The sequence below is a fragment of the Rattus rattus genome, chromosome 8, assembly GCF_011064425.1.
Source record: "Rattus rattus isolate New Zealand chromosome 8, Rrattus_CSIRO_v1, whole genome shotgun sequence".
Taxonomy (NCBI): domain Eukaryota; kingdom Metazoa; phylum Chordata; class Mammalia; order Rodentia; family Muridae; genus Rattus; species Rattus rattus.
The window spans coordinates 38,586,891-38,613,781 of record NC_046161.1 but is presented as its reverse complement, the minus strand read 5'-3'; the positions used below and the strand labels follow the sequence as shown (position 1 = coordinate 38,613,781).

Genomic DNA, 26,891 nt, shown 5'->3' with positions numbered 1-26,891 from the left:
CAGAGAGACTGATGGGTGTCATGGCCAGCTGCTGAAAGCCTTTAACGTTCCTGTTGGCATTATGATTGTCTTGGGTTGGTTTAGATTGAAAGGCCTGCCTGATGGCTTTTCCTCCCTTACCCTCTTCTGCCCTTCTGGTTCATGGTCCTCTGTGGCTTCTTAGGTTCACTATCTACTCTAGGCCTCAGAATCTGCAACTCTGAAACAGCCTCAGAGGATGGCTGCAGCTCCCTAACAACCAAGAGTGTGGCCACAAAGATGTCCAGGGCCACATGAGGAACATTACCCGAGTGTGGGTGTCTCACACTGATCTCTTACCTGAGGCTTTCTTTGGGTGGGGCTCCCCAAACTTGCCTGGTGTTGTCACCCCTTCTCCCCTGGAAAGGTTTTCTTACAGTCTTCTCTGGCATGACACTTGTATCTCCCAGTTAGTGCTGAGCAGGGAGCCTGGGTCTTGAGAGTGTCCCCTTCCGGGACAGCTCAGACTTGGCTGCACCTGCCAAATGGCTGGCAGCCTCACGACCTGAGGTGGGTGGCTTCTCCAGCTTTCTTCAGGCGTGGTCAGGCAGGAGGCCAGTGCAAAGGCAGAGAGACTGGGAGTGAGTGGTGTTAATTTAGATATGGGTGTTTAAGAAAAGTGTTCAGAGAATTAGTCTATTCATGCTAAACACCAAGTGATTCAGTCTCCTCCCCTGCATTGCCTGTCAAAGAACAACTGGGCTGTCTCCATAGTTTCCTGCAAATGGAACCCAACTACAACCCAGACTCAGGATGGCCTTTGGTGTCTGTTCATATTTTTACCCATTACTTTTTGAGGAGGGAGCCAGGGATGGGACCCCGTGTTTCCTACTCCAGCCCATTCTCAGGTGGTTGCTTTTGGATTGAAGGCCTGATGCCTGTCATCCTCCGTTGCTCCTCCCCCAATCCCGGACTGTCCCTGCTTCAGGTCTCCAGGGTGTATCCTTTCAGCAGACAGGTCTTAAGGCTGCATTTCTCTAGAACTAGGACTATGAAGAAAGGGTGAGTTACATACTTCAGCCCCAAATCCCTGGCACTTCCAGAGCCAGGGTTGGCTGCATGGCTGGGCCCATGTGTTGGCAGGCGAACTCAACTGCTGTCACAGATGAGTCAGCAGAGAGAACACACGTCGATTTGGGCAAAGATTTCGTGTCAGAGTCACTCTCAAGAGAAGCCCAGCCTAGGGAGCTAAAAAAAAAAGTGGGAGGCAGGAGGCAAGGGAATAGCGTGGGCTGGGGTACCCCAGAGTCCCGTTGGACCTTCTGCACACAGAAGCACTCAGTCAAAGCATCCAGGTTGGGGACCTTGGAAGAGCGTAGGAGAGACAGACACCAGGACAGACTCCAGAGGCTTGGTTTTATTGTGCAGTTCTCTTCCTTGGTGAGGTGCCGTAAGCTGTGGTGGTATTACACATGGTGATGGGAGAGGTAGAGCTGCCCGTGGGGAAGAAGACACTTGGAAAAACTATCTTCCAAAAAGTGTACACACTAGACCTGCCCCTGAGACTAGGAGGTCCTGTAAGGGGCAGGTTGCAAGACTCTGGTTGTCTGGGGGATCAGGGACAGCAAGAGGGGCTGGCAGAGAGGGGCAAGGGAAAGAACAAAAAAATCTCCATTAGCAAGTTGGGTCCAACTGGTTGGTTCTAGGACCCCCCCCCCCACTTCCTGCACTGATTTAGATCCTGGAGTCAGAGTTCTGGCTCCTTGGAGGCAGAGAAGGGGGACTGGTCTGCTACTCTCACTGTAGGCAGTGTGGCCTTTGGAAACAGCAGGATCATGTTTTAGAGGGGGCGTGATCTGTCCCTGACCTCCTAACCCTTCCCCCAACATTCCCTGGCTGGACCTGCATCTTTATTGAGTGTGCCCTGGCCCTTCTTCAGTGCTAGAAGGGGGCTTGTATGTGGTGGCTGAGAATGGCCTGGTACAATCTAAGTTCTTGTCCTTATTGTTTGGTCCACAAAGGCTCAGCAGCGCTCTCCTATCTTGAGGCCCCTCCCCCTCCCTGCCTACTGGGCAATACTTTCAACAGAGTATGACTATACCAGGCACAGACACAGTCCAACTTCCCTCATCCATATCTCTTTCAGGCATCTGGCTTAGAAGGCAAGGAGGAACTCGCCCCGGGGGAATGATATCCTGCCTCTTCACTGCCCATCATACGCCCTTGTGTTCCATCGGGTCTCCAGGAAAGGACAAACTAATCAGAAGCAGCCCCGAATACAGAGTACAAAATGACAGCTCGTGGTGTGCATTGAGGGTGAAGTGGCGGGGGTGAGGGTGGGGGTGATGGCATGCAGCACTGGGGTTCCCTAGGAGGGACAGGGTCCCCATTTCTCCCCACGTTTTGAGATATTTGAAGGTCTTGGGGAGGGAGTCAGCTGACCGGGAGAAGCAAGACCTCTTCAGCAGACCTTGAGGTTTCCTGTTTCTCCTTGGGCCCAACCAGTCACAGAGAAATGAAGTCCGTGGCTTGGAGGAAGGAGAGGGAAAGCAGGAGCAGCAGCAGCCAGGAAGTGTTTTGAACCAGCAGGCTTATGCCACCACACTTGACCAGCTTGTCTGTGGAGAGAAGGGGTACCAGGAGGCAGGGAGATCAGACTCAGGCCAGCAAAGACTGTTCAAGGGAGAGAGCTGGTGCTTTTTGATGTCTTAGCGGCTCCACCTGACGGTGTAACAGAACCTCTACACTGCAAGAGCCGCCATGCTACCACCTTTCCCATTTACAGTGGCCTCAGCTGTGTTTTTTACTGCAAGCTCTCTCTATCTGGCCCTTGATCTTGCGCCCCCCCACCCCCTGCTCACACAGAGGGCAGCGGTTCCCCAGGGGACCAGCAGTTATGGCTAGAGCATTCCTCTGCCCTCAGGCCTGGCTATCGGGAGCGGCCTGTTGTTTTGCAGGCCCATTGGCTACCCCGGACTGGCTAACCTGGACCTTCCATTTTTCTGAGGACCAGTCTCACCTCTGATCACATTGACAGTTTTATTGGAGCTTGTGGGATTCTGGCCCGAGACTCGAAGTTCACACATGTAGTCGCCCTCATCCTTGGTGGTGAAGTTGGCTAGAGTAAGGACCTTGATAAAGCGGTCACTGAAAAGGTTGATGCGGGAGCGGTAAGTGTGCTCAGGTACCCCCAGGGTGCCTGACAGCACGTGCTTCTTCTTCTCTCGGGTCAGGCTGAACTCATGCTGGATGGGCAAGTTGGTGTTATTCTCATGACGGCAGTCCAGGCGAAGGTTCTGGTTCACCAGGCAGGCTGTCAGGCTGATCACCCTCTGTCCTCGGGACATCTGCAAGACTGGCACAGCAGTGCCTTCTCTGAATTGGGGGAGAGACAGACTAGGGGCCTCCCACCTGCAGGAAAGTAAACTTGACCTGGGAGGATGCGGGCTTTGCACTCATCCCTGGGGTATTGGTGGGATGTTCTACCACCTTCAATTTCCATCTAATCTACTGAAGTTCTGGGCCCCAACAATGTGTTTCAAGAACAGGAGAGCAAGAGGAGAGAGAGAGAGAGAGAGAGAGAGAAAATGTGTGTGTGTGTGTGTGTGTGTGTGTGTGTGTGTGTTTGTGTGTTTAAATGGTTTTTCAAGAAAGGGTTTCAAACAGTTCTGGATATCCTGGAACTCACTCTGTAGACCAGGTTGGCCTCAAACTTACAGACCCACCTGACTCTGCCTCCTAAGTGCTGGGATTAAAGGTGTACACCACCACCACCGCCCAGCAAGAGGAATTCTTAGATCCAGTATGGAATTTCCAATATGTCAAAGACCACCACCAGCAGGTGATCAGTGAGGTTGAGGCTCGCCCCCACACTCCCAGCCACCCGAGTCTCTGAGACTATTGCAAAGAGGCCACTTCCCCAGACGGGAGGAAGCCAGATGCCCTAGAATGCCAGCCCTGACCCTTGCCCAGTACCTGAAAGCAGGAGAGTGATGCTGATGACTGGGTTCATGGTGCCAAGAGCTCCGTCCTGGGTCTGCAGTGGGGAAAGCTGCATGTCAGCCCCGTGATAGGACGAATGGGTCCCCATTTACTGTGAGGGCTTGAGATCCACGGAGCACACAATGGACACCTCAGCCCCTCCCCTTCTCTTGGACGGACACTTGCCACTCAGAGAAAGCCAAGGAGGTGGGAGCCCATGTCCTGGGTGTGTTTCTGTGTTGTCCCTGAGGACTTCCCTGCTGGGTGACGTCATTACTGGAACTTAAGACCTATAGAGCTCACACTTTTGATCCCAGCACTCACGAAGCAGAAGCAGATGGATCTCTAGCCCAGCCTGCTCTACAGAGTGAGTTTTAGGGCTACACAGAGAGACACTCTCTTGGGGAAAAAAAGCCCCCCAAAATTAATTTTTTTTGATTTGGTAAGCTATACGTACCTTTTACTGTCCTAATCGGTCTGACTGTATGCTTCAGGGGTGTTAAGCTCAGCCACACTGCTGTGGAGCAAGTCTCCAGAACTCAATCAATCTTTCCAAATGAAAACTTCCATATCCATTAAACAAACAAACAAAACCCCAAATACTTCCTTGTTCAGAAAGTGATCCTTCATGTCCAGGTCAGCCCTAACATATAGTGGGTGCTCAAATACTTATTTATTTACTGGCAGGGTTTCATTATGTAGCTTGGGCTGGCCTAAAACTCATTACACTACCCCCACCCCACTCCCATCTCCTGAGTGCTGGTCTTATAGGCATGCACCACCACCTGGCCTTTTGTTTTATTGAAATTATATCTCCCCTTCCAATGCATCTAAGGATGTCCTGCCTGGGCTCCCTGAGCACAGGATGAAAGATATTTACTGAATAAATATTTACACTCAAATGGGATTGCGACTGGAGTCTAAGAAAATGATAAATACCCAGTAACTATGCGCCAAGTGATAAGTGATCCAGAAAGCTTAATGGTTAGGGATGGGATCAGGCAAGTGCCACAGAGGCCTGTACAGGACACAGGACACGAGTGAGAAGCCACAGCCCTCTGACTGCACATAAGCCAGAGATGCTTGCATATGGAGTGTTGCATATGTGCAGCTCTGGAGTGTTCCTAGGGCTGCAGTTTTCGGGTCCAGTGTTCATAGCTGCCCTGCACAGGTTTTCTGCCTTCCCTGCAGTGCCCCAGCTCAACACATTGGCAGGTAGTCTAGCCTGTCCTTGCCCAAGACAGGCACAGTCTGCTAGAGTTCTCGAGCTCCACCTAGGTTAGAAACAGCCATTGCGCAGGGTGGGCCACTCTGCTATTCTCGCAGTTCAAGGTCCATGGGGAAAGAGACTAGGGTCCCCAGGATGGGTTATGACAGCGAATGTCATCTCAGCCAGGGGAGGAGCTGCGGCCAGGAGCCGGATCCCAAGGCACTAGGGCAGAGAAAAGGGACTATTTATTTATTTATTTATTTATTTATTTATTTATTTATTTATTTTAGAGACAAGGTCTCCTTAAGAAGCCCTGGTGAGCTTGAGGTAGCCCAAGTTGATCCGTCTGCTTCCACCTCCTGAGGGTTGCCGGGCAGCTTAGGGCTTGGATCTGATAACACTGGGTTATGGAGGAGGGAGTGCGGATTTGGGATTCAGGGGAGGGAAGAGGGAACACTAGAGGAGAGAAATGGGGCTGGGGCTGAGGCTGGGGCTGGGGCTGGGGCTGGGGCTGCAAAAGCCTGGCAGAGCTAGATGGAGGGGTCGACGTCTGGCAGAGGCGCAGTTTGTTTCTGGCGCTCCTATCTCATACCCAGCCCACCTAAGCCCACACCTAGCCAAACTTTGCTCCCTTTTTCTGAGGCCCCGCCTGGCTGACCCCACCCTGATGCTATTTCCGCATTTTAATTTTCCCTACCAGTTGAGGTTCTCCTCCCCCACCGCCGCTCGCTCGCATCCTTTCTAGCTTTCCCCTCCTCCGCGCCTGCCACCCAGTCCCCTCCCGCAACATTGCGGTTTCCTTACCTGCGGTGCCCCGCACCCAGCCAGCCACGAGGTCACCCGGCGGAGACTCCCTCCAGCCTGCCACCCACCTCCCCCCTCTATTCTCACCACTAAGGCGATCTGAGCTTGGGGACCTCTGGGTGGAAAGCAGAACCAAAGGCTGTCCTCGATGTCCTTCATCACCGTTCTCCTCCAACACCCACTCTTAGAAAGCGCCCATCAGCAGGAAAAAGCCCGTGACCCTGCACAGCCTCCCACTCCAGCCCCAGCCTGGGAGCAGGTCTGTTCCCCAGTCCCCGTGTCCCCATACAGGAGCGCCCTGGTATCCTTTCCCAAAGCTGTCCCTGGGGAAGCCTTGCATCCTCGCCTTGCGGCTGTCCTTGCATGCGCGGGTCCCTCCCTGGCTCCAGCTCTCACCTGGGCTCCCCTAGCTTGCAGCCTCCTCTTGGTGCACCAACGCCTCTGGTTGCTGCACCCAGAGCGAAGCCGCAGTTTTCACCAGGGGTGGGGAGAGAGGGGGGGGAGCAGGGAGGGACTCTAGATTCAGCCAATCCGAGGCTAAGGAAAAAGGATGGAGGGGGTGGGGTGGTCGGTGAGGGCTGACTGGAGGTGTTCCATTTGAGAGTCCGAAGTGACTTGCTGCTACCAAAGAGGCACTTCTGAGCCCTGTGGTTGGGCTGGCTTGCTCAGGGAAAAGACGGTTAGGGGATTGGGGTGGGGCAGCCTCCTTCTCATACCCCGGGATGCTCTTCTTTTAAGGTTGTAACTCTCTTTGCTAGAACCTTTAGAAGCCTGGATAACCAACCGGAGGGTAAAGAATGCTGTGGGGAGGCCGGCAAGCTTCCCCCTCCCTTTGCTTCTAGGCTGGAGACCTGCTCTTGAGCCTCCAGTGACAGGTTTTGGCTTTGGAGCCTGTTTTTTGAGCAAAGGAAATGGATTGGTTGTTTTCCATACTGGAGCAGCCCTTCGGAAGCAAGGCAAGGGGTGCGCACCTTCCTGGTCTGTCTCTGCTTCCCAGACATGCCCACCTCCAAGTCCTCAAAACACTTAGCTCTGCGGGGGAAACATTGCTTTTTCTGCTTATGACTGCAGATCTTGAAGTCGCTCCTTCCTTCCTTCCTTCCTTCCTTCCTTCCTTCCTTCCTTCCTTCCTTCCTTCCTTCCTTCCTTCTTTCCTTCCTTCCTTCCTTCGGATTTTCCAGACAGGTTTTTTCTGTGTAACCCTGGCTGTCCCAAAACTCTCTCCACAGAGCAGGCTGCCCTTGAACTCACAGAGATCCACCTGCCCCTGCCTCCGGAGTACTGGAGTTAAAAGCATGTACCACCCCTGCTAGCTGAACTTGCACTTTCTGGTCCAACCAGCTAGAATGCTCTCACTTCCGTGAGGACTCTCCCATTTGGTCTTTAGACAAGGAAAGGAGACATGCTTTCTATCCACCATTGCTGGGGTCACTGCATCCATGGTCACTTACTAACCCCACTCTCATCCCAACAGACTCATCCGATTCACTTCTGGCGAGTAGCCAGGCTGACCAATTGTAGGACTTTGGAACTCAAGTGCCCAGTGTTGAGCCACTCCGCCCCTCAGCTAGTGGAAGAGAAAAGACACTCTCACAATGGGGTTATATGACTAACCAGAAAGACTGAGATCCAGTTCCTAGTCCTCAGGGACACCCCATCTATACCATCAACTTGGTGTCACCAAGAAGCTCTTTCTAAAACCTGTGGTAATGATTTGTTTGCATATTATTTTTAAATGAAATCTAAAATTGTTTATAGTGTGTGTGTGTGTGTGTGTGTGTGTGTGTGTGTGTGTCTGTGTGCACACATGTTTGGAAGACAGAGGATAGATTTCCAGAGTCAAGTGACTCCTTCCTTCTACCATGTAGTTCGTGGGGACTGAACTCAGGCCGTCAGGCTTGCTGGCAAGCACCTTTACTCACTGAGCCTTCCTGCTGGTCCCTGTATTTATGGTTTCTAAAATTCTAAAAGGCTAGTTTGATTCCCGGGCTCTGAATTCTGGTTGGGGAGTCTTGTGGCCTGGCTCTGCCTCTCAGCCGTCTGCCTGCCTGTTCTCCTAGTTCTTCATAGAAGTTGGCCCTGGCACGGTCACTGAAGCTTTCAATACAGTAATGGCACTGTTGGAAGCCATCCCTGAGCCTGCAGATGCAATTTCAGTCCCCACCCTTGGGGAGCAAGGTGGTTCTTCAGTGTTGGAGATAATGGAGTATTCTTTTTTTTTTTTTTTTTTTTTGGAGCTGGGGATCAACCCAGGGCCGATAATGGAGTATTCTAACAGGAGTCAGGGTTATTTTTTTCTGGTAAACCACTGAACTCCTGGGGTATATATGTAAAATTCCCCAGGGCTTGGGTGCTAAGGAACAGGGACCCTGAAAACCACCCCCTTCACCCAGCTTTCCTGGGTGGGCTCTTAAAAATTCATAGGGGGAGGGGTTGGGGATTTAGCTCAGTGGTAGAGCGCTTGCCTAGCAAGCACAAGGCCCTGGGTTCGGTCCTCAGCTCCGAAAAAAAAAAAAAAAAAAATTCATAGGGGGATTTCCAAGGATTCCCCGTGCCCTGGCCTCAGCTGCTCACCCTGAACACCGTTCTTCCTCACTCACTCAGCCTATTGTTTTTCTCACTCCACACATGCTGTATTCTTCTGTCCCTGAACTGCTGTGTGTTCCTTCCGGTTTAGTGGCTTCTGAGTCATGTTCAGGGATCTTTCTTATCAGATAACTATTGCTATATATCAGATAACTATAGTTTGACACTTTCTCCTCCCACAGCTAGGGGCTGGAGCTGATTGGTTCTTTTATTTTGGGGCGGGTGGTGGACTACTCAGAAGGCTGTTAGGCTTGTCAGGGCCCAGGCTGCCGGAGGCCCTGGATGCTACTCTGCACGCCCATCAAGGCCTAGCTGCACTACTTTGCCAAGGTTTCCAGGCCCTGGCCTACTTTCTGGGTCCCCAGGCATTCTGCCTTCGGGAAGGGGAGGGGAGAGTGGCTTGTGGAGAGCTTGCAACTTTGTATCTGCTTGAACAACCTCTCCAAGTCGGATGAATCAAAGGCTTAAAGACAACCCAGGATTCGGAGAGGGATGATGGATGGAGATGGGAGGAGACTAAAAATCTCCCATTTCCTAATGGACAAGTCAGAAGCTGAAAGCTGGAAGGAATTGAATCAAGGTAAGATGGCCTCTTGTTGGTCACCTGGGTCCCTCTCCTTTGTCTCCTGTAGTTCCAGCTTGGGACACATTGGCAACAAACTCCTCAAGATTAAAACAACAGCAAAATACTTTGCTTTAGAACAACCTAGGGGCAGTCACCCTATATAGTCATATAAAGGAAACCATGTAGGATTTTTGTCTTAAGGTTTTATTGCAGTGCTGAGACACCATAACCACAGCAACTCTTAGAAAGGAAAACATTTTATTGGGCCTGGCTTATAGTTCAGAGGTCTAGGCCATTATCATGGCAGAAAGCATGGTGGCACAAAGGCAGACATAGTGCTGGAGAGGTAACTGAGAGTCTACATCTGGATCCACAGGCAGCAGGAAGAGAGAGTGAGCCCCTGGGCCTGGCTCGAGTGTCTGAAACCTTAAAGCCTGCACCCCCAGTGACACACTTCCTCCAGCAAGGCCACACCCACTCCAACAAGGTCAGGCCTCCAATAATGCCATTCCTTGTGACTCTGCGGGGGGGGGGTCATTTTCATTCAAACCACCACATTTTATAGATAGTATCAAACTGTTGGCAGAGTCATTCATTCCCTTTCTTTTTCCTGAAGTGGTAAGAGCAGGAGGTGTGCACTGTGTCTTTAAAGATGAACCAGAGTTGCTCATGGGTGCTAGGTTGCCACATTTGTAGCCCCCAATGAATTAAGCCTTCAACATCTTTACCAACTCTGGGTGTGGCCATGTGACAAGCTTTGTGTGAGGCAAAGAAATGCCTAGGCACTGCTTTTGTGTTGCCAGTTGCTTTCTTGGAAATTAGTTTCTGTGTGAAGAAGTCTGAGCTACATATGTGGAGAGCTGATTATGAGTCATCCTTTGGGGTTGCCTAGCTCAGACAGCTCCCAGGTGACGTGCTTTTTGTGTATACTTGACCACAAAAGTACGTGTAATTGCAAGCGATCCAGTATACAATAGAAGGGAGGCCGGGGATGTAGCCCAGTGGCATGTTTGCCCAGAATGCATGAATTTCAGGGTTAAACCAGGTATGGTGCTACATGTCTGTCATCCCAGAACCCAAGAATTGGAGGCAGGAGGGTCAGGAGTTCAAAGTATTGTTTGTCTACATAGAGAACTTGAGGCCAGACTGGTATATATGAGACCTTGTCTCAAAACAAACAAACAAACAAACAAACAAACAAACAATGAAAACCCCAAAAAACAAAAACAAAAAAAGAATGAATGAATGAATTTCTCAAAACAACAAACTACTCCAGATCAGCCCATGTTGATTCTAAAATATAGATGTAAATTGTTGTTTATTTCTTCAATAAGAAATGAAGACTGGGGCTGTCGAGGTGGCTCAGCGGTTAAGAGCACTGACTGATCTTCCAGAGGTCCTGAGTTCAATTCCCAGCAACCACATGGTGGCTCACAACCATCTCTAATGGGATCTGATGCCCTCTTCTGAGATTTGTCTGAAGACAGCTATAGTGTACTCATATACATTAAATAAATAAATAAATAAATAAATAAATAAATAAATCTTTTAAAAAAAAAAAGAAATGAATACTGGGCTCTAGAGAGATGGCTCAGTGGTTAAGAACACTGACTGAGCTTCCAGAAGTCTTGAGTTCAATTCCCAGCAACCACGTGGTGGCTCACAACCATCTGTAATGGGATCAGATACTCTCTTCTGGTGTGTCTGAAGGCAGCTACAGTGCACTCATATACATAAAACAAACAAATAAATCTTAAAAAAAAAAGAAATGAAAGTCTGGGGGCTACAGTTCAACTCTCAGCAATCACGTGGTGGCTCACAACCATCTGTAGTGGGATCTGATGTCCTCTTCTGGCTTGTAGGTATACATACAGATAGAACACTCATATATAAAATAAATAAATTTTAAAACAAAACAAAAAACCAAACCAACCAACCAACCAACCAACCAACCAGAAATGAAGTCTGGACATAGGGAGACCTTGGTGTAAGAGAGAGAGCGAGAGAAGAGAGCGAGAGAAGAGAGAGAGAGAGAGAGAGAGAGAGAGAGAGAGAGAGAGAGAGAGAACATCTCTCTGTCTTCAACTTGCTATCTAGCTAAGGATGGCTTTGAAATTCTGACTGTCTTGTTCACACCTCCCAAGTGCTGAGTATGCAGTGTATACCACCACAGCCCTGTGTCCTCTTCTAGGCTTGTCAGGGGTTTCTGACAAGCCCTCAAGAGATCCTGTAGAAGTGATGCTAAGAGATTCCTGCATATGATTATTAGAGAGCTATGTATTGTATCCCTGATTTGCCAGAACATTCTCTCCTGGTGCCCACAAGGAAAAAGTCTGCCTGTTCTGTAGACCTGAATGGTCCCAAGCTTTCTTACTGAGGAAACGACATGGCATCTGGAATAAGAGTGCTTGTGCTAAGTAGTGGTTAAACAGTTGGGAAGACATCGGGTGTGGTGACCTAGAGGACAGGAAATAGTCTTGCTGTGTTTCAGATATGTGTGAGTCCCCCAGGCACTCATGCTAGAAGCTTGGTCCCCAGTACAACTGTCTGAATCTAGTGGTACTTTTAAGAGGTGGGGCCTTAAGGTAATTAGGCCACAGCGTTTCCATCTTCATGCGTGGATTATGAGGGACTGGGTGACTCTCATCTCATTTTTGGTTCCACTCTGCATGATCTCTTTTTTTCTTCTACAAACTCCCCAGAAGCAGTTGGAAGGAAAGATCCTACCAGATGCTGACCAGATGGGTCTACAATCTTGGGCTTCATATTCCGAATCAGTGAGATGAACACATCTCTTTCCTTCTGCTTCTTCTTTTTTACTAAACCAAAACCAAACCAACCAACCAATGAAACAACCAAACAACCAAACAACCAAAACCCTTGTATTTAAGTATGTGGTGGTATGAATAGGAATAGTCCGGTCCCATAGACTCATATATTTGAATGCTTGGTCATCAGGGAGTGGTACTACTTAGGAAGAGGTTTCAAAAGCCCAAGTCAGGCCTAGCGTTTCTCTCTTCCTGCCGCTTGGGGTTCCAGATGTTCAACTCTCACTTCTCCAGCTCTATATCTGCCTGCATCTGCCAGGCTCCCTGTCAGGATGGTAATGGACTGAACCTCTGAAACAGCAAACCGGCTCCGATGAGAAATGCTGTCTGTTGTAAGACTTGCTTTGATCACGATGTCTCTTCACAGCAATAGAACACAGACTAAAACAAAGTTGTTTTTTTTTTTTTTTACATTTTAAATTTTTATTGCGAGTGTTTGTCCTTTGGCATGCCGTGGCCCACATGTGGAGATGAGAGGACAATTTGCAGGAGTTGATTCTCTCCTTCTACCACATGGCACCAGGGATTAAACTCAGGTCATCAAGCTTCGTGGCAAGCTTTGAGTCAAAGACCCACCTCAAGAACCCTCTTTTCCCTTTTTGAACTGCGCAACCCAGGCTGGCTGTCCTGGCTAGTTTTAAGTCAGACACAAGCTAGAGTCATCAGAGAAGACGGAAACGCAACCGAGAAAGATGCCTCTGTAAAAGCAGGCTGTAGGTAAGCCTGTAAGGCATTTTATTAATGAGTGATTGATGTGGAAGGGCCCAGTCCACTGTGGGCGGTGCCACCCCTAGGCTGGTGGTCCCAGGTTCTATAAGAAAGCAGGCTGAGCAAGCCACGGGGAGCAATTCTGTAAGCAGCATCCCTCCATCGGCTCCTGCCTCTGGGTTCCTATTCTGCATGGGTTCCTGCCCTCACTGCGTTTGAAGATGAACAGATATAGGAAATTGTGAGTGAGAACAACAACATTAAAATGATGAGACACCATGACCTCGGCAGCTCTTATAGAGGAAAACATTAGATTGGGGCTGGCTTGCGGTTTCAGAGTTTCAGTCCAGTATCGTCATGGTTGGGAACATGGCAGCATGAAGCGGATGTGGTGCTGGAGAAGGAGCTGAGAGTTCTGCATCTGGCTCTACAGGCGGCAGGAAGAGAGGCCTGGCTTGAGCTTCTGAAACCCCCAAAGCCTATCCCCAGAGGTACACTTCCCCTAACAAGGTCACACCTCATAATAGTGCTACTCCTTATGGGCCCATGGGAGACATCTTTATTCAAACCACCACATTGGCCTTGAATTTACTTTGTAGTCCATGCTTCCTTGCACTTCCAATCTCTTCCTCCTCCTCCTCCTCCTCCTCCTCCTCCTCCTCCTCCTCCTCCTCCTCCTCCCCCCCTCCTCCTCCCCTCCTTCTCTTCCCCCCCTCCTCCTCCTCCTCCCCTCCTTCTCTTCCCCTCCTCCTCCTCCCCTCCTTCTCTTCCCCCTCTTCCTCCTCCTCCCTCCTTTTGTTGTTTTTCGAGACAGGGTCTCTCTGTGTGGCCCCGGCTGTCCTGGAACTCATTCTATAGATCAGGTTGGTCTTGAACTCAAAGTTCTATCTGCCTTTGCGGTGGATCCCGAGTGCTGGGATTAAAGGTGTGCACCACCACCACCGGGTAAGACAGTGCTTTAATGAAGTCGTGAGTGCTAAAGGGATCTAGAAAGAGTGCTGAACGTGTCATTTGGATGCTTCTAGCTGTGTGATTATTGGAAGGGAGGAGGCACTAGTTAAATAGGTCCTGCCCAGTTTATGCTTTGGAAAAGAAAACTGCTCCTCACTCTGTCTGTGAGGGAATGGATTTTTAAAGTAAGAAAATGGCCTAAAGAAAAGATTAAGGCTGGGGGCCTTTGTGAAGACCCCCGGGAAGTCTTGCATGGCGTTTTTGCAGAATCTTTGAGCTCAACAGAAGGGTTTCTGAGAATATTAAAGATGTGTACAGCAGCCTAAGTAGAAGTCTTTTTGAAATTAATCCTGGGCGTGGCGTTTGGTGCACATACGGATTCAAGTTACAGTCACAGAAAGCCCACACGGTTTTAAAGAATATTATATTAGATGAAGCTGCAGAAATTTGGACCACAAAGGACTGGAAATAGTTCAGGGTGAAAGTGGACCCCAGCTTTCTTCAGACAGGAAGCAGGTCTAAGGACATGTGAGCTTTTTCTCAGGGAAAAGAAGGGGAGTCTGGGAGATGACGGTGGAAGTAAAGGAAGGGCCTGAGTTTGACCGACGGTACCCATTTAAAAAGTTGGGTGTGGCATATGCCTGTACTTCCAACACTGAAGGGGTAGGTGGTCATGAGGGGACGGAGACAGGTAGATCTTGCGAGCTCAGTTTAGCCTAAATGAGCTCAAAGTTCAGCGAGAGACTCTGTCTCAAAACATAAGGGCGAGGCAGCTGGAGAGATGACTTAACTAAGACCTCCTGGCTACTCTTGACAAAGACGAGAGTTAGTCCCCAGTACCCGTGTCAGGTTGCTTATAATCACCCATACTTCCAGCTCCAGCAGAACTGACGTCCACGCACGCACACACTTGAATACAAGTCTTTGAGAGCAATAAGGTTGAGTGTAATTGAGGAAGACATCTGGACTCCACCTTTGGCCTCCCCATGTGAATGAATGCCCAGGGGGAGCATGTCCACACATACTCACGTATACCACACAAGAAGAGGGGAAGAAGAGGAACAGGAGGAAGGAATGGTTAGGAGGTAGGACCAAGAGCCAGGGTGTGACTAGGAGTTAAGAAACGAGATTTCTTTAGCTGCAGTACTGCCTCTCGAGTGTGGTTCTGACTCCGTGTTCCCGGCTCAAGTTCAGAATTACCTTGGACAACTCTCTGTGCTTATCTCTCCCCCTTTATTAGGAGCATCTATATCTATTGAGCGGATTCCACCCTTGCTTCATATGGGGGTAGATTACTTGTGGTTTTGGTTCACGGACCTTTAAATTCAGAGGAGCCACCTCTAAGGGGTACACTGGAGGAAGCCCAGCCGCCCGGAGGTTAGATGCAGAGTAGAGGCAGTACTAGGGACTTGATAGCACTGTCAGCCTTATGGGTGATTGTGATTATGGACAGACCTACTGTACTTGTGAAGGCTTATGATGCTTTAGTAGGGGACTGATCCCTACACTGGTGACGTTCCAGACCCACGCACCCTTCACATTGACTATGGGTTCGACCTTGGTTGCTTTGGCTGATGGTTTCCCTTAAACACAGTGTGTAAGTGTCACCTGGCTGCCGCCTGAGGAAGACCTGCCATGCCGTGTTCTGACACTCGTGCCTGATAATGGTCCGATGTGAAGTGAACCGGTCCACGGTCACCAGGTCAGCCCAAGTGTCAGCTGGTGATGAGCTCAGCCAACTCCATGAGGGCAGAGATGAGCTTCACAGCTGGTCCAGGGCCACTCTGCTGACCCATTCTCCTGCCTTCGGTCGCTAGCAGAAGCAGTTTCTATTCTGAATGAATAGCAGAAGAGGAGAGGGAAGAGGGGGTTAAGGCAGAAGAGGCAGCATGAGCAAAGGCCTAGGATCAAAGTAGAGCAAAGTGGAGTGGCAGCAAACGCTGAAGGGGGACTAGAGAAGCGGGGCCCTTGTCTGTTTGGACTTGGCAGCGGGGAGCCATGGAAGGTTCAGAGAGAGGCTCTGACAAAGAGGGACACAGGGAGATTTTTTTTTTTTGTTTGTTTTATTTTTTTTGAGACAGGATCTCACTCTGTACCACAGGCTAGCCTTGAGTACTTAATTCTGCTTCTACCTTTGTTGTGCTGGGGTTATGGGTGTATTCTTTGGTAAGAGTCCCCGGTATGGGGGCTGGGCGTGACTGGATGCCCACATGGACCCTGTTCTCCCTTGGTGGTTCTTTTATACTTGTCTGTCGACATGGAGGAAGGAAGCAGGAAGTGGTTTCTGGGGAGGAGGAATATGTGATAGACAGTGCCTTGAGGTCAGTCCATTAACAAACAGTCCATGTTTGTCTTCTTTACTGCAATGCTTTTAGGACTTTGGGTCCCAACACAAAGTGGATTCTTTTCTTTTTTGGTTCTTTTTTTTTTTTTTTTTCCGGAGCTGGGGACCGAACCCAGGACCTTGCGCTTCCTAGGCAAGCGCTCTACCACTGAGCTAAATCCCCAACCCCCCCAAAATGGATTCTTAAGACACACACACACACACACACACACACACACACACACACACACACACACCACACACTCACACACGACAGACTGGAGCTCACTAGGTGTTAGGGTTTAAATCTCGGCGCCCGGACAAAGCACACCAAGCCAACATGTTTCCACTTGGAGAGGATTATTGATAGAAGAAGAGGAGAGGAGAGGAAAGGCCGGCCATGAGCACATGGAGGGAAAGGGGGCAGGGGATAGGGAGAGAAGGGACAGGGACAAAGAGGGCACGAGAAGAGGAAGAGCAAGAGAGGAGGAAGAAGGAGAGGAGGGAGCATGCAGCCCCCTTTATAGTTGGGCACAGCTGGCTGTTGCCAGGCAACTGTGGGGCAGAGCATACCTGGCTGTTGCCAGCTAGCTGTGGGGGTGGAGCTTAGACAGAATACCAACACTAGGTAGCCCAGGTTGGCCTCAAAATAGAAATCCCTCTGCTTTGGCATGGTCATTGCTGGTATTATAGGCATGCGCCACTCTACCTGGCTGTGATGGTTTGAATGACAATGGCTGCTCCTATAGGCTCGTGTATTTGAATGTTTGGCTGCAGGAACTATTTGGGAAGAATGAAGAGGTAATATTGTTGGGGGAGGGGTGTTACTGGGCATGGGCTTTGAGGTTTAAAAAGCCCACACCATTCCCAGTGTACCCTCCCCTCCCCCTCCCCCATTCCCCTCCACCTTTCCCTCCTCTCCCTCTCCCTCCCCCTCCCCGGTCTCTCACTTGCTCTCTTTTTCTCTCTTCTCCATCTTCTGCTTTGTTTGTTGGTTGAGACAGGGTCTCTTTATGTAGCCCTTGCTGTCCCGTAACTCCATATGTAGAGCAGGCTGGCCTTGAACTCACAGAGACCCACCTGTTTCTGCCACACAGGTGCTGAGACTAAAGGTGAGAGGCACTATGCCCTGTTTTTCGTTTATGGATCAGGATGTGAGCTCTCAGGTACTGCTGTAGCACCATGCCTGCCTGCCTGCTGCCATGTTTCCTGCCATAATGCTCATCGACTCACCCTTTGAAACTGTAGGTGCCAATACATTCTTCTATAAGTTGCCTTGGTCACGGTGTTTTATCAGAGCGATAGAAAAGTATCTAAGACACTGGTTCTCAAGAATGTTGTTTCTGATTTCTGAAAGGACATTTAAGATATATTACTATTACTGTGTGGAATGCATGATAACAGGCGCAAACCAACTCTAAGGAGTTGGTTCCCTCCTGCCAGTGTGGGTTATGGGGATTTGAACTCAGATCACCAGGCTTGTGTTTTATCCACTGAATTTTTTTTACCAGGTCCTGGTTCTCCACTGCCCCCAGGTCTAGCCTGGCTTGGAATTTACTATGTACTTGGGGCTAGCCTTGAAATCCTGGCAGTCTTGAGTGTTGGGATGGCAGGTATATACCACCATACCTGGGAAGACATAGCTTTGAATAAACATGAGTAGAAACAAAAGCAATCTAAGACTACAAGGATCCCATGAGGACAAAAGGAGAGCATTTGGAGAAGGCGTGGGAGAGAGCAGTGGCTTATGGACAGGCATTTTCAAGGGAGCGTCAGAGGCGAGAGGAGGAATGAAGTAACAGAAGAGTGTCTGGGTACCGCACTGCATTCTGGAGTGAGTGCTGCTGGGGCATGGGGTGGGAGGAGGAGCAGGCTAGAGCTGTGTGTGAAAGCGAAGCCATTCCACAAAGACTGCATTCAGTAGGTCAAAGGTTTCAGACTTTCCGTGAGTAATAGAGTGATAGGGAACTGTGGAAGGTCCTAAATCAGGGGAGAAGTCTGATGAAGCATCAGGGATGGATAAATGGAAAAGGGCTTGGGGGGGTATGCACAGGGGTGACAAAGGGGTCCAGCAAAGGGCTGGAATCCAGCTGAGCAGGGAGGGGCTGTCAAGGGGGTGGGCAATGGCCACGGACTGAAAGAAGTGGGCTAGAAGGTATACACTACCTAGGCACTCCTGAGAGGTTTTGGTGAGGGCCACAGAGCCTCCCAGGTTTCCAGTGAGCTTCTCTGAAGGGATAACAGAGAGAAGACAAAGGCTATGAGTTGAGGACAGAGCTCGAGGTGCCTGGAGACATATGCCTGGAACAGGGAGCAGGTTAGAATCCCAGTGAAGGTGTCTAGCGGGTATTGCAAATAGGTGGCAATTGGCACCAGAAGTGGTTCTGGACGAGCACAGTGCTCCAGGGCCCGACAGAACACTTATGGGGAGCAGCAACAGCAGAGGAGTCTAGGGCCAGCAGCATTGAACCCAGACACAGTGACCTGCAAAAACAGCATGTTCCAAAGAGGAAGTGGTGAGTAGAATGTGGTAAGGTTGTGGCAAGAAGGAGATTGGAAAACAGGGGGGAGGGAGAGGTGCAGAAGAGGGTGGAGCTGAAAACCTGAGAGGCTGTTGCTTCAAAATGGTTACAATTTGTTATAGTCAAGGTGCTGTTTATTATTTAGTATAAATAGTATAAATAATATACCATAGCACTGTAGCAGAGGACAAATTGCGCCTATAATATATTTGCTAGTGTTAGGCTGGCGAGATGGCTCGGTGGTTAGAGGTGCTTGCTGTTAAACCTGATGACCCAAGTTCGATCCTCAGGACCCACACGGTAGAAAGAACGAACTTCCGTAAGTTGTCCTCTGACCCCCACATGTACAAGGGGGTATACAAGTGAGCACACACACACACACACACACACACACACACACACACACACGCACAATGAATGAATGGATGAACAAATAAACGTAAAGAGGACTGTTCTTTAAGTATGGCAAACCAGGGGAGTTATAACTAGCCACCTTTGGAAGTTTGTCAGACTATTTTCACCTCCAAGCAGGGATGACACATCACACTGGGGGTGGGGAAGGGCAGGGACACTGGGAAGAATTAGGTCTGGCTGGGGGATGTAGGCTGGATCCTCCCTGTTTCTGAAGTAGGAAGGGTGATGCTAGGTGAGCAGTCTTTGGCTTGGCTAGTATGAAAAATTGCAGCGGCCTCTGCTATGGGGAGGAGCACTGCTCCTAGTGGTTTGATAATGGGTCCTGGGGTGATTATGTCTAGCAGTTGTCACTCAGAGTGTGATGGCCCCACAGAAGACGTGGGTGGGGTGTGGGCCCTGAATTGCTTGCCCTAGAGAGCTGTTTCCAGCTCTAGGAAATAGCTAAACTTGAAGGGGCAGTAACTTTGTGTCTAAGTGTTAACACAGGGATGAGTGACTGGAGGGGTGGCTTAGCCAGTGAGGTGCTTGCCTTGTAAGCAGTAGGACTTGAGTTTGAGCCCTGGAAGCTATTTAAAAAAGGCAGGAATGTGCTTGTGAGCCTAGCACCGAGGAGGAACTCACAGAGCAGATCCCTGGGGCTGACTAGCGAACTCAACGCATTTGTGGTGTTTCAGGTCTGTGAAAGGCTTGTGTCGGGAAACTCTGTGTGTGTGTGTGTGTGTGTGTGTGTGTGTGTGTGTGTGTGTGTGTGTAAGGACTGGAGAGATGGATCAGTGGTTAAGAACATTTGTTTGTTCTCCCAGAGGACCTGGGAGTTTGAGTCCCAGGCGATCCACCGCCCTCTTCTGGCCGCCACAGGCACTTGCACTCACACGTATATATACAGGAACAAATGTATACAAATAGGCCCTGGGTTGAGGAGTGTGTAGACAGGGTTGAGGTTGTCATGTGAAGGGAACCCTGTCTGCATGGCCAAGGTGGGTTGGTAGTTACCATAGCTCAGGTGCCGAGAGATGTATAAGGTCACCGGGAAAGCCAGGACAGGCGTGATGGTAAGGTCTTCCCCAGGCTTTGCTGGTCAGTGCCTCCTGGCTGGGATCTTGGAGGGTATAGGTTGGGCTTTTGGATTGGCTGAGCTCAGCTCTTCTCAGTCTGTACCAAGAAGCCAGAAAGGGCCATGTGAGGGCAGGAAGAGCTGAGTCCTGACTCTCCTGCACAGGGAAAATGAATTAGCAGATTTTTTGGCAGTCAGCTGAGCTAAGGAACGAACAAGACTCATCTATGAGGAATGCAGGTGGCTACTTAAAATATTGTAAAAAAGCTTTTTTTGAGAGGAGGTGGGAGACAGATTCTCTCAGGTCAACTCTACCTGAACTTCCCATGGACTCCATCAAAGCTATCATTCTTAGTAAGTGAGCTCTTGTCCCTGGATTTATAGGTGCATGATACCCCTAACTCCTTGGGGAGAGGCCATTTCTTACCCAATACCCAGCTGGCTTCTCCTAGTAGTGTGGCAGTATGCAAATGGACTCTGGGCTGCTTGGCCACATTGAGGGGACTTAACACTTGGACAGGCAACTGGAGAAAACTGGAGATATTTTTTTCTATGGTGGAGACAATTTCTGTGCTCCTTGGCCGGGAGAAAGGAAGCATAGTATTGACAGGTATTTCTTCTGTACAAGGTGTACACACAGGCACAAGTGGAAAACTATTTTGAAAGAAAAGAAGAGGGAGAGAGGGGGAGGGGGGAGAGAACACATATGAAGTCCTTTTCTTGGTGACAGCATAAAGAACAACCCCAGAGGTTAACAGGGCTGGGGGTGGTGCCTGTATGGCACAGGTGGTCAGAGATCTTTGTTTATTCTCAGGGTTAGATACGTTTTCTTTAGTTTTTCTGCCCCATCCTCTTGTGTGTGTGTGTGTGTGTGTGTGTGTGTGTGTGTGTGTGTGTGCACGCGCGCACCTCTTGTGGGAGTCAAGAATTCTATCCCACTGGTTTTAAGTTAGACCTCAAGTTATCAGATTTGCGAGCAGGTGTCCTTATCTGATGAGCTATCTCCCTGGTCCCATATCTTTTTTCTTTCTTTTTTTTTCTCCCTTTGTTTTGGGGATTGTACCCAGGTCCTGTGCATATGAGGCAAGTGCTGTTCCCCTAAGCTACAACTCCAGCCTTGCACCCTACTCTGTAGCTCACTTACATCCTTTGAGCTTTGAGCTTTCCAGGAGGTTTGAGAAGTTTGGATCCTGTTTGGTTTCGAGGCAGGGTCTTTTTTTCTTTTTTTTTCCCCCTAGAGCTGAGGACCGAACCCAGGGCCTTGTGCTTGCTAGACAAGTGCTCTACCACTGAGCTAAATCCCCAAACCTGTTTGTAAGATGCTTTCTGGAGTCTCTTCATCCTTCCTGATACAGCTTTAACCTAGTTCTCCTCCTCCTCCTCCTCCTCCACCTCCTCCTCCTCCTCCTCCTCCTCCTCCTCTTCCTCTTCCTCTTCTCTCCCTCCGCTCCTCCTGCTCTTCCTCCTCTTGCTCCTCTTTCCCCTCCTGCTCCTCCCCTCCCCTCCTCCTCCTCTTTCCCCTCCTGCTTCCCCCTCCTCCTCTTCCTCCTCTTTCCCCTCCTGCCCTCCTCCTCCCCCTCTCCCTTCTCTTTCCCCTCCTGCTCCTCCCCCTCCCCTCTCCCTCCTCTTCCCCTCCTGCTCCTCCCCTCTCCTCTTCCTCTTCCCCTCCTGTTCCTCCCCCTCCTCTTGCTCCTCTTTCCCCTCCTGCTCTGTCCCTCCTCTTCCTCTTCCCCCTCCTCTTCCTCTTCCTCTTCCCCCTCCTCTTCCTCTCCCCCCTCCTGTTCTTTCTCTCCCTCCCCCTCCCCGTCCCCCTCCTCCTTCCTTTCCTCTTCTTTTTTGCATTGCTGGAGATCAAACCCAGGGCTTTCTACATGTTAGGCGAGTTTGCTACAGCTGAGGCAGTCTAGCTTGGACTGTAGGAATAGTCTGCTAGTTGCTATTCCATCTGTAGTAGCTTTAGCCTCAGGAACGTTACAAGAATGACTTTTTTCATTTAAAAAACTTTTAAAAATTAAATGTGCATGTGTGCGTGCTCACGCTTTGTCTGCATGTGTGTCCATGCACTATGTGTGTGCTTGGTGCCCTTAGAGGCCAGAAAAGGGCATCAGATCCTCTGGAGCTGGAGTTACAGACAGTTGGGAGCTGGGAATTGTATCTGGGTCTTCTGGAAGAGCAGCCCGTGCTCAGCCATTGCTTCGACTCTTCCAAACAGGCTTTCTCTTCTAATTGCATGGAAGTACATGTCTACAATCTCTGTTACTAGGAAGGAAGAGTCAAGGAGTTGCTTGGTTTTAGGAATGTGAGGTCAGCCACCTCAAAAACATATCTCTTAGTCTCTGATCTCCTTCCCCTCCTCCTCTTGTCTCAGTATCTGATGTTTCAGGACCTGTGTGGTTATTAAACTAGATGCTGCACTCCTTCCTATTAGGTCATGGCATTCTGCATATTTTACTTACCATAATTAAAACAATGGAAATACCACAACAACAGTTTTTGGAACATATTGTTTATAAAATGACAAGAGAAAAAAATCTTCCTGTTATTTAGTAAGATACATTTCTTTCCACAAATGTTCCCATTCCAAACATAGTTGACTTCATGGAAACAGAAGGCTGAGGGCCTTAGAAACATTGTGACACAGTGGCATACTCCTGTAATGCCATCCACTCAGGAGGCAGAAGCAAGTAGATTGCCAGTTCGATGCCAGCCTGGGCTACATAGTGACAGTCTATCTAAGAAAGAAAGTCATAGATGTGAGCTGTCACAAATATTAAAATGTCATGAAAGACCACAGAGTAAACAGAACATTTAAGTCCTAGCTTTTCACTTTTGATGCGTACTACTGCAACAGCCCCCAGCCTCAGCAAGTTGTTATGTGAATACAGCATGGGAAGGGGGGTCTCCTCACCTCTCAGAGGTCTCCAAAGGGGAGTAATCTCTGCTATAAACAACTGGAGGAGGATCTTGTGGTAGATGCGTTCTGTATGCACTGTCAATATTCCCACAGAGGAAAGCTCTGCTAATTCCCCTGTGTCTGAGGTGTTGGGGTCCTTGATGTGGTTATGCCCTTGTCAACAACACAGTCACTTAAGGTTCCATCCACTCCCACAGTGGGTCGTATGGGCCTTGGAGTCCCTGCCTGCTCAGTGGTGCAGTCCTGCCTCATTGGTCCAGAAGATCTCATGGTATAGTATCAGGGAGGTTGGCTGGAGTCTTATGTCACTCAAGGCTGAGGGAGCCATTTCAGGAAGGCCCTTTCTCTGACAAGGAGGAACCTGTGTGTTTCTATTTCTGCATCTTTTTCTGAGGTTGGAGCCAGCGAGAGGAAGATGAGCACCCACCCCACTGGGGCTGCTTTGGCTACAGCTGTGTTGCTTTTCACAGTGAATATTTAGGACTGGGACTCAGGGGAGGGCAAGTAAGGCCCTTGAGGGGAACAAGGGAGGGCAAAGTTGAAAGGTGCTTCTTGTCCTCCGGGTGTGAGTTGAGTCCCATATCTCCATTTGCTGACAGTTGGGAATGAAAGGGGATTTATTTAGGCCCAGTTCTTGAGATGCAAGACCAGGGAGTACATGTGGGATCAGTTGGAGCGTCACATGGTAAGTGGGGTGTGTGTGTGTGTGTGTGTGTGTGTGTGTGTGTGTGTGTGTGTACATTTCCAACAGTGAGGTGTTGAGAGATGGAAACTTACCCCGTCCCTGGGGCTTTGGGAGGGAGGCAGTTAGGGTTAGATAAGGTTGGTTTTGGGCTGCATGGCTTCCATTTCCAGTCCTAGTACTAGATAATGCTATCAGGGTGGAGCCCCTGTGATTGAATCCTGGTGGTGGCTTTACATGGAGGCAGGGCACACACACACACACACACACACACACACACACACACACACACACACACACACACCACCTCTTGCCATGTGACACTACAAGCAAGAGGGCTAATCCTACATGTTACTCCCTGGTCTTGCATCTCAAGAACTGGGCCTAAATAAATCTCTTTTCATTGTAAAACATCATGTCTCAGATAGTTGATTGTAGTCAAATAAATAAACAGATAAACCAATACAATGCCTTAGTCTGTTTGGGTTGCTATAACCAAATATCAGGGCATGATAGTACATATTTTATCCCTAGTCCAGGAGACACAGACGCAAGTACATCTCTGTGAGTTCAAGGCCAGCTTGGTGTACATATTGAGTTCTAGGACAGCAGAGCTATAAAATGAGACCATGTCTCAAAATAAAATTTAAACGAGAAATTTGTAAATAACAGAATTTTATTGCTCACCATTTTAGAGTTGGGGAAGTCCAAGGTCAAGGAGCCTGAAAATTTGGTTTCGCTCCAAATCATCTCCTGGTAGAATGGGAGGCAAACTCTCTCAGGCCCCCTTTATAGGGCACGAGTTCTGTTCATAAGGGTGAATTTTGTGACCTCATCACCTCTCAAAGGCCCCACTGCTCATTATCATGGAGATTAGGCTTAGGCGGCTGAGTTTTCAGAGGCCATATGAAGTCAGACCTTAGCCAAGGTGATTGCCAAAGACACAGTAACTAAGATAAATAACAGTTACTATTTTATTTTGAAACAAAGTCTTACGCAGTAGCTAGGCTGGTCTGGAGTTCACTATTCAGCCCAGGTTGGCCTGTAACTGCCTCAGTCTCCCAAGTGTTAGACTTGCATGCATGAGCCACCATGCCTATGCCGCCTTCTCCTTATGACATATTACAAGGTGGTGACCTCATCATGGCCCTTTTCACTCCAGATGCTGGGAGCCTTTGTAACAACATGTCCTTATGTAGCTGCTCTTTGCTACATTGTGGGTTCTTCTTTTTCTTACCCTTTATCTCCCCAGTTCCTCCCCATCACTAGATAGGAGAGAAATGAGGAGAGAGGAGAGAAAGAGAGAGATACCTGAATCTAATTTCTTTCCTTTTGTTTCTTCTTTGAGCGTGGCTCCTAACAAACCACATATGCACATGTGCGCGAGTGCACACACACACACTCTCTCTCTCTCTCTCTCTCTCTCTCTCTCTCTCTCTCTCTCTCTCTCTCTCTCTCTCTGCCCCCAGCCAACAACCAACAACCACTCAACCCAGCTCTTGGGACCCTAGCATTTATATATCCTCTAAAAAGTTCCCAGAATTCCAAACCTCAACAATTGCAGGAACTATCTCCAGCTGGCAAAAACACGCCTCTGATAGAGCACGAGGCAAATCATAGTCAGTTGTTGTAGACAATCTGAAGTAACCCCATGGGATTAAAATGAAAACATATCCTTATATTTGCATTTTTCTTTTTTTTTTAAAAAAAAGAAACCAAAATTCCAGAATTGTCATTACATCCTTATTCATTCCAAGATGGCTGATGCTTAAGGGCAACATTCCAAACATTCAGAATGAATGCAGAGAGGCCTGAGGAGTCAAAGATTAATATTTGTTACAAATACAGGACCTGACTCAGCGCTTGCACACTTATGTCCTTCTTATCACCCTTGCTAGTCCCGCCATCTTAAATACAACAGGGACTTTTTGTTGTTGTTTTTTAAAAGGACAAAACAAAACCTTCGTTTATTTGAGTAAAAAACACACAGAAGGTGCTGCTTTAGTTAGCAGTGCATGGCTGGGTGTCTTGTCCCAGACTGACATGTATTCGTAAATACCACACAGCCTAGATACCAAGACAAGCAGCTCAGAAGCTGAGGCTAACCCTTAGCCTATATCCTCCTCTTCAAAAGTAGTTTGGTTTTTTGAGACAGGGTCTCACTGTGTGGTCCTGATTGTCTGTGGTGGTTTGAGTATGCTTGGCCCAGGGAGTGGCATTATTGGAGGTGTGGCCTTGTTGGAGTAGGGGTGTCACTGTGGGTATGGACTTAACAACTAGCTGCCTGCAAGCCAGTCTTCTCGTGGCTGCCTTCGGAACAAGATGTAGACCTCTCAGCTCCTCCAGTGCTGTGCCTGCCTCAATGCTGCCGTGCTTCCTGACATAATGATAATGGACTGAACCTCTGAGCCTGTAAGCCAGCCCCAGTTAAATGTTTTCCTTTATGAGACTTGCTGTGGTGGTGGTGTCTCTTCACAGCAATGAAACCCTGTCAAAGACACTGTCCCAGAGCCCACTCTGTAGACTAGGTAAACCTTGACCTCACAGAGACCCAATTGCCTCTGTGCATTGAAGTGAAAGGGTTGTACTGCCGTGACCAGCACTTAGTTTTGTTACCACATTTCCTTACTTTTAATAATGTGTTGTCCGTGCGTCTGCTTGTGCCACAGTGCACATGTGGGAGGCAGAGGACAGCTTTCACAGTGCCCTCCTGCTACAGTGTAGGTCCCGGGAATCACACTCACATCACCAGGCTTTGAAGGCAAATGCCTCCACTCGCTGGACCATCTCGCCAGCCCTCTTCTCTTCTCTTATTGAGGTGAAATTCTCTCCACATAAAATCAGCCTAAGGTGTACAATTCGGGGGCGTTCTGTACGCCCAAGATGTTGTGCAGTCAACCACTTCTATCAGATTTCAACCACAGCTCCATCTCCCGCTCAGGAGACTGTTTCCTGTGAAATTATCATTTCCTTCTTCCCTCCCCGGCCTCCAGCAAGCATCATGTGGCCTTTTATATCCAACTCTTGTTTAGCACCAGGTTTCCAAGTTTATCACTCAGCAGCCTGGACCGGCATTCTATTCCTTCTTTAGGGCTGAACAATATTCCACTCTATGCGTTAGTTATGTTCATTTACTCATCGGCTGCTAGGCACTACTGACTTCACTTTTGGATATTTATGTGTTATGAGTGTTCACAGAAGAACACCTGCCAGACCGTTTCTTTTCCGTTCTTCTGCATGTGTTTCTAGATGGAGAATTGTGCTATTTGGAAAGTCCGTGTGACAGCGTGGTCGCATGCGCCCAGCACTTGAAAGGTTGAGATGGGAGGATGTTGTCTTTGAGGCCAGCCTGGGCTACAGTACGAGACTGTCTCAACAACTGAAAACAGAA

The 26,891-nt window shown here is 49.1% G+C and overlaps 1 protein-coding gene across 1 annotated transcript; it reads right to left on the bottom strand.

Annotated features, from left to right (window-relative positions):
* Positions 1-1,355: 1,355 nt before the first annotated feature.
* Thy1 (Thy-1 cell surface antigen) lies at positions 1,356-6,456 on the bottom strand. The gene is made up of 4 exons (XM_032910030.1): positions 6,350-6,456; positions 3,934-3,994; positions 2,978-3,313; positions 1,356-2,576 (listed from the first exon to the last, which is right to left on the bottom strand). Exons 2-4 carry the CDS (start codon positions 3,968-3,970, stop codon positions 2,464-2,466), a joined length of 486 nt encoding a protein of 161 aa, XP_032765921.1. The 5' UTR covers positions 3,971-3,994; positions 6,350-6,456; the 3' UTR covers positions 1,356-2,463.
* Positions 6,457-26,891: the final 20,435 nt, after the last annotated feature.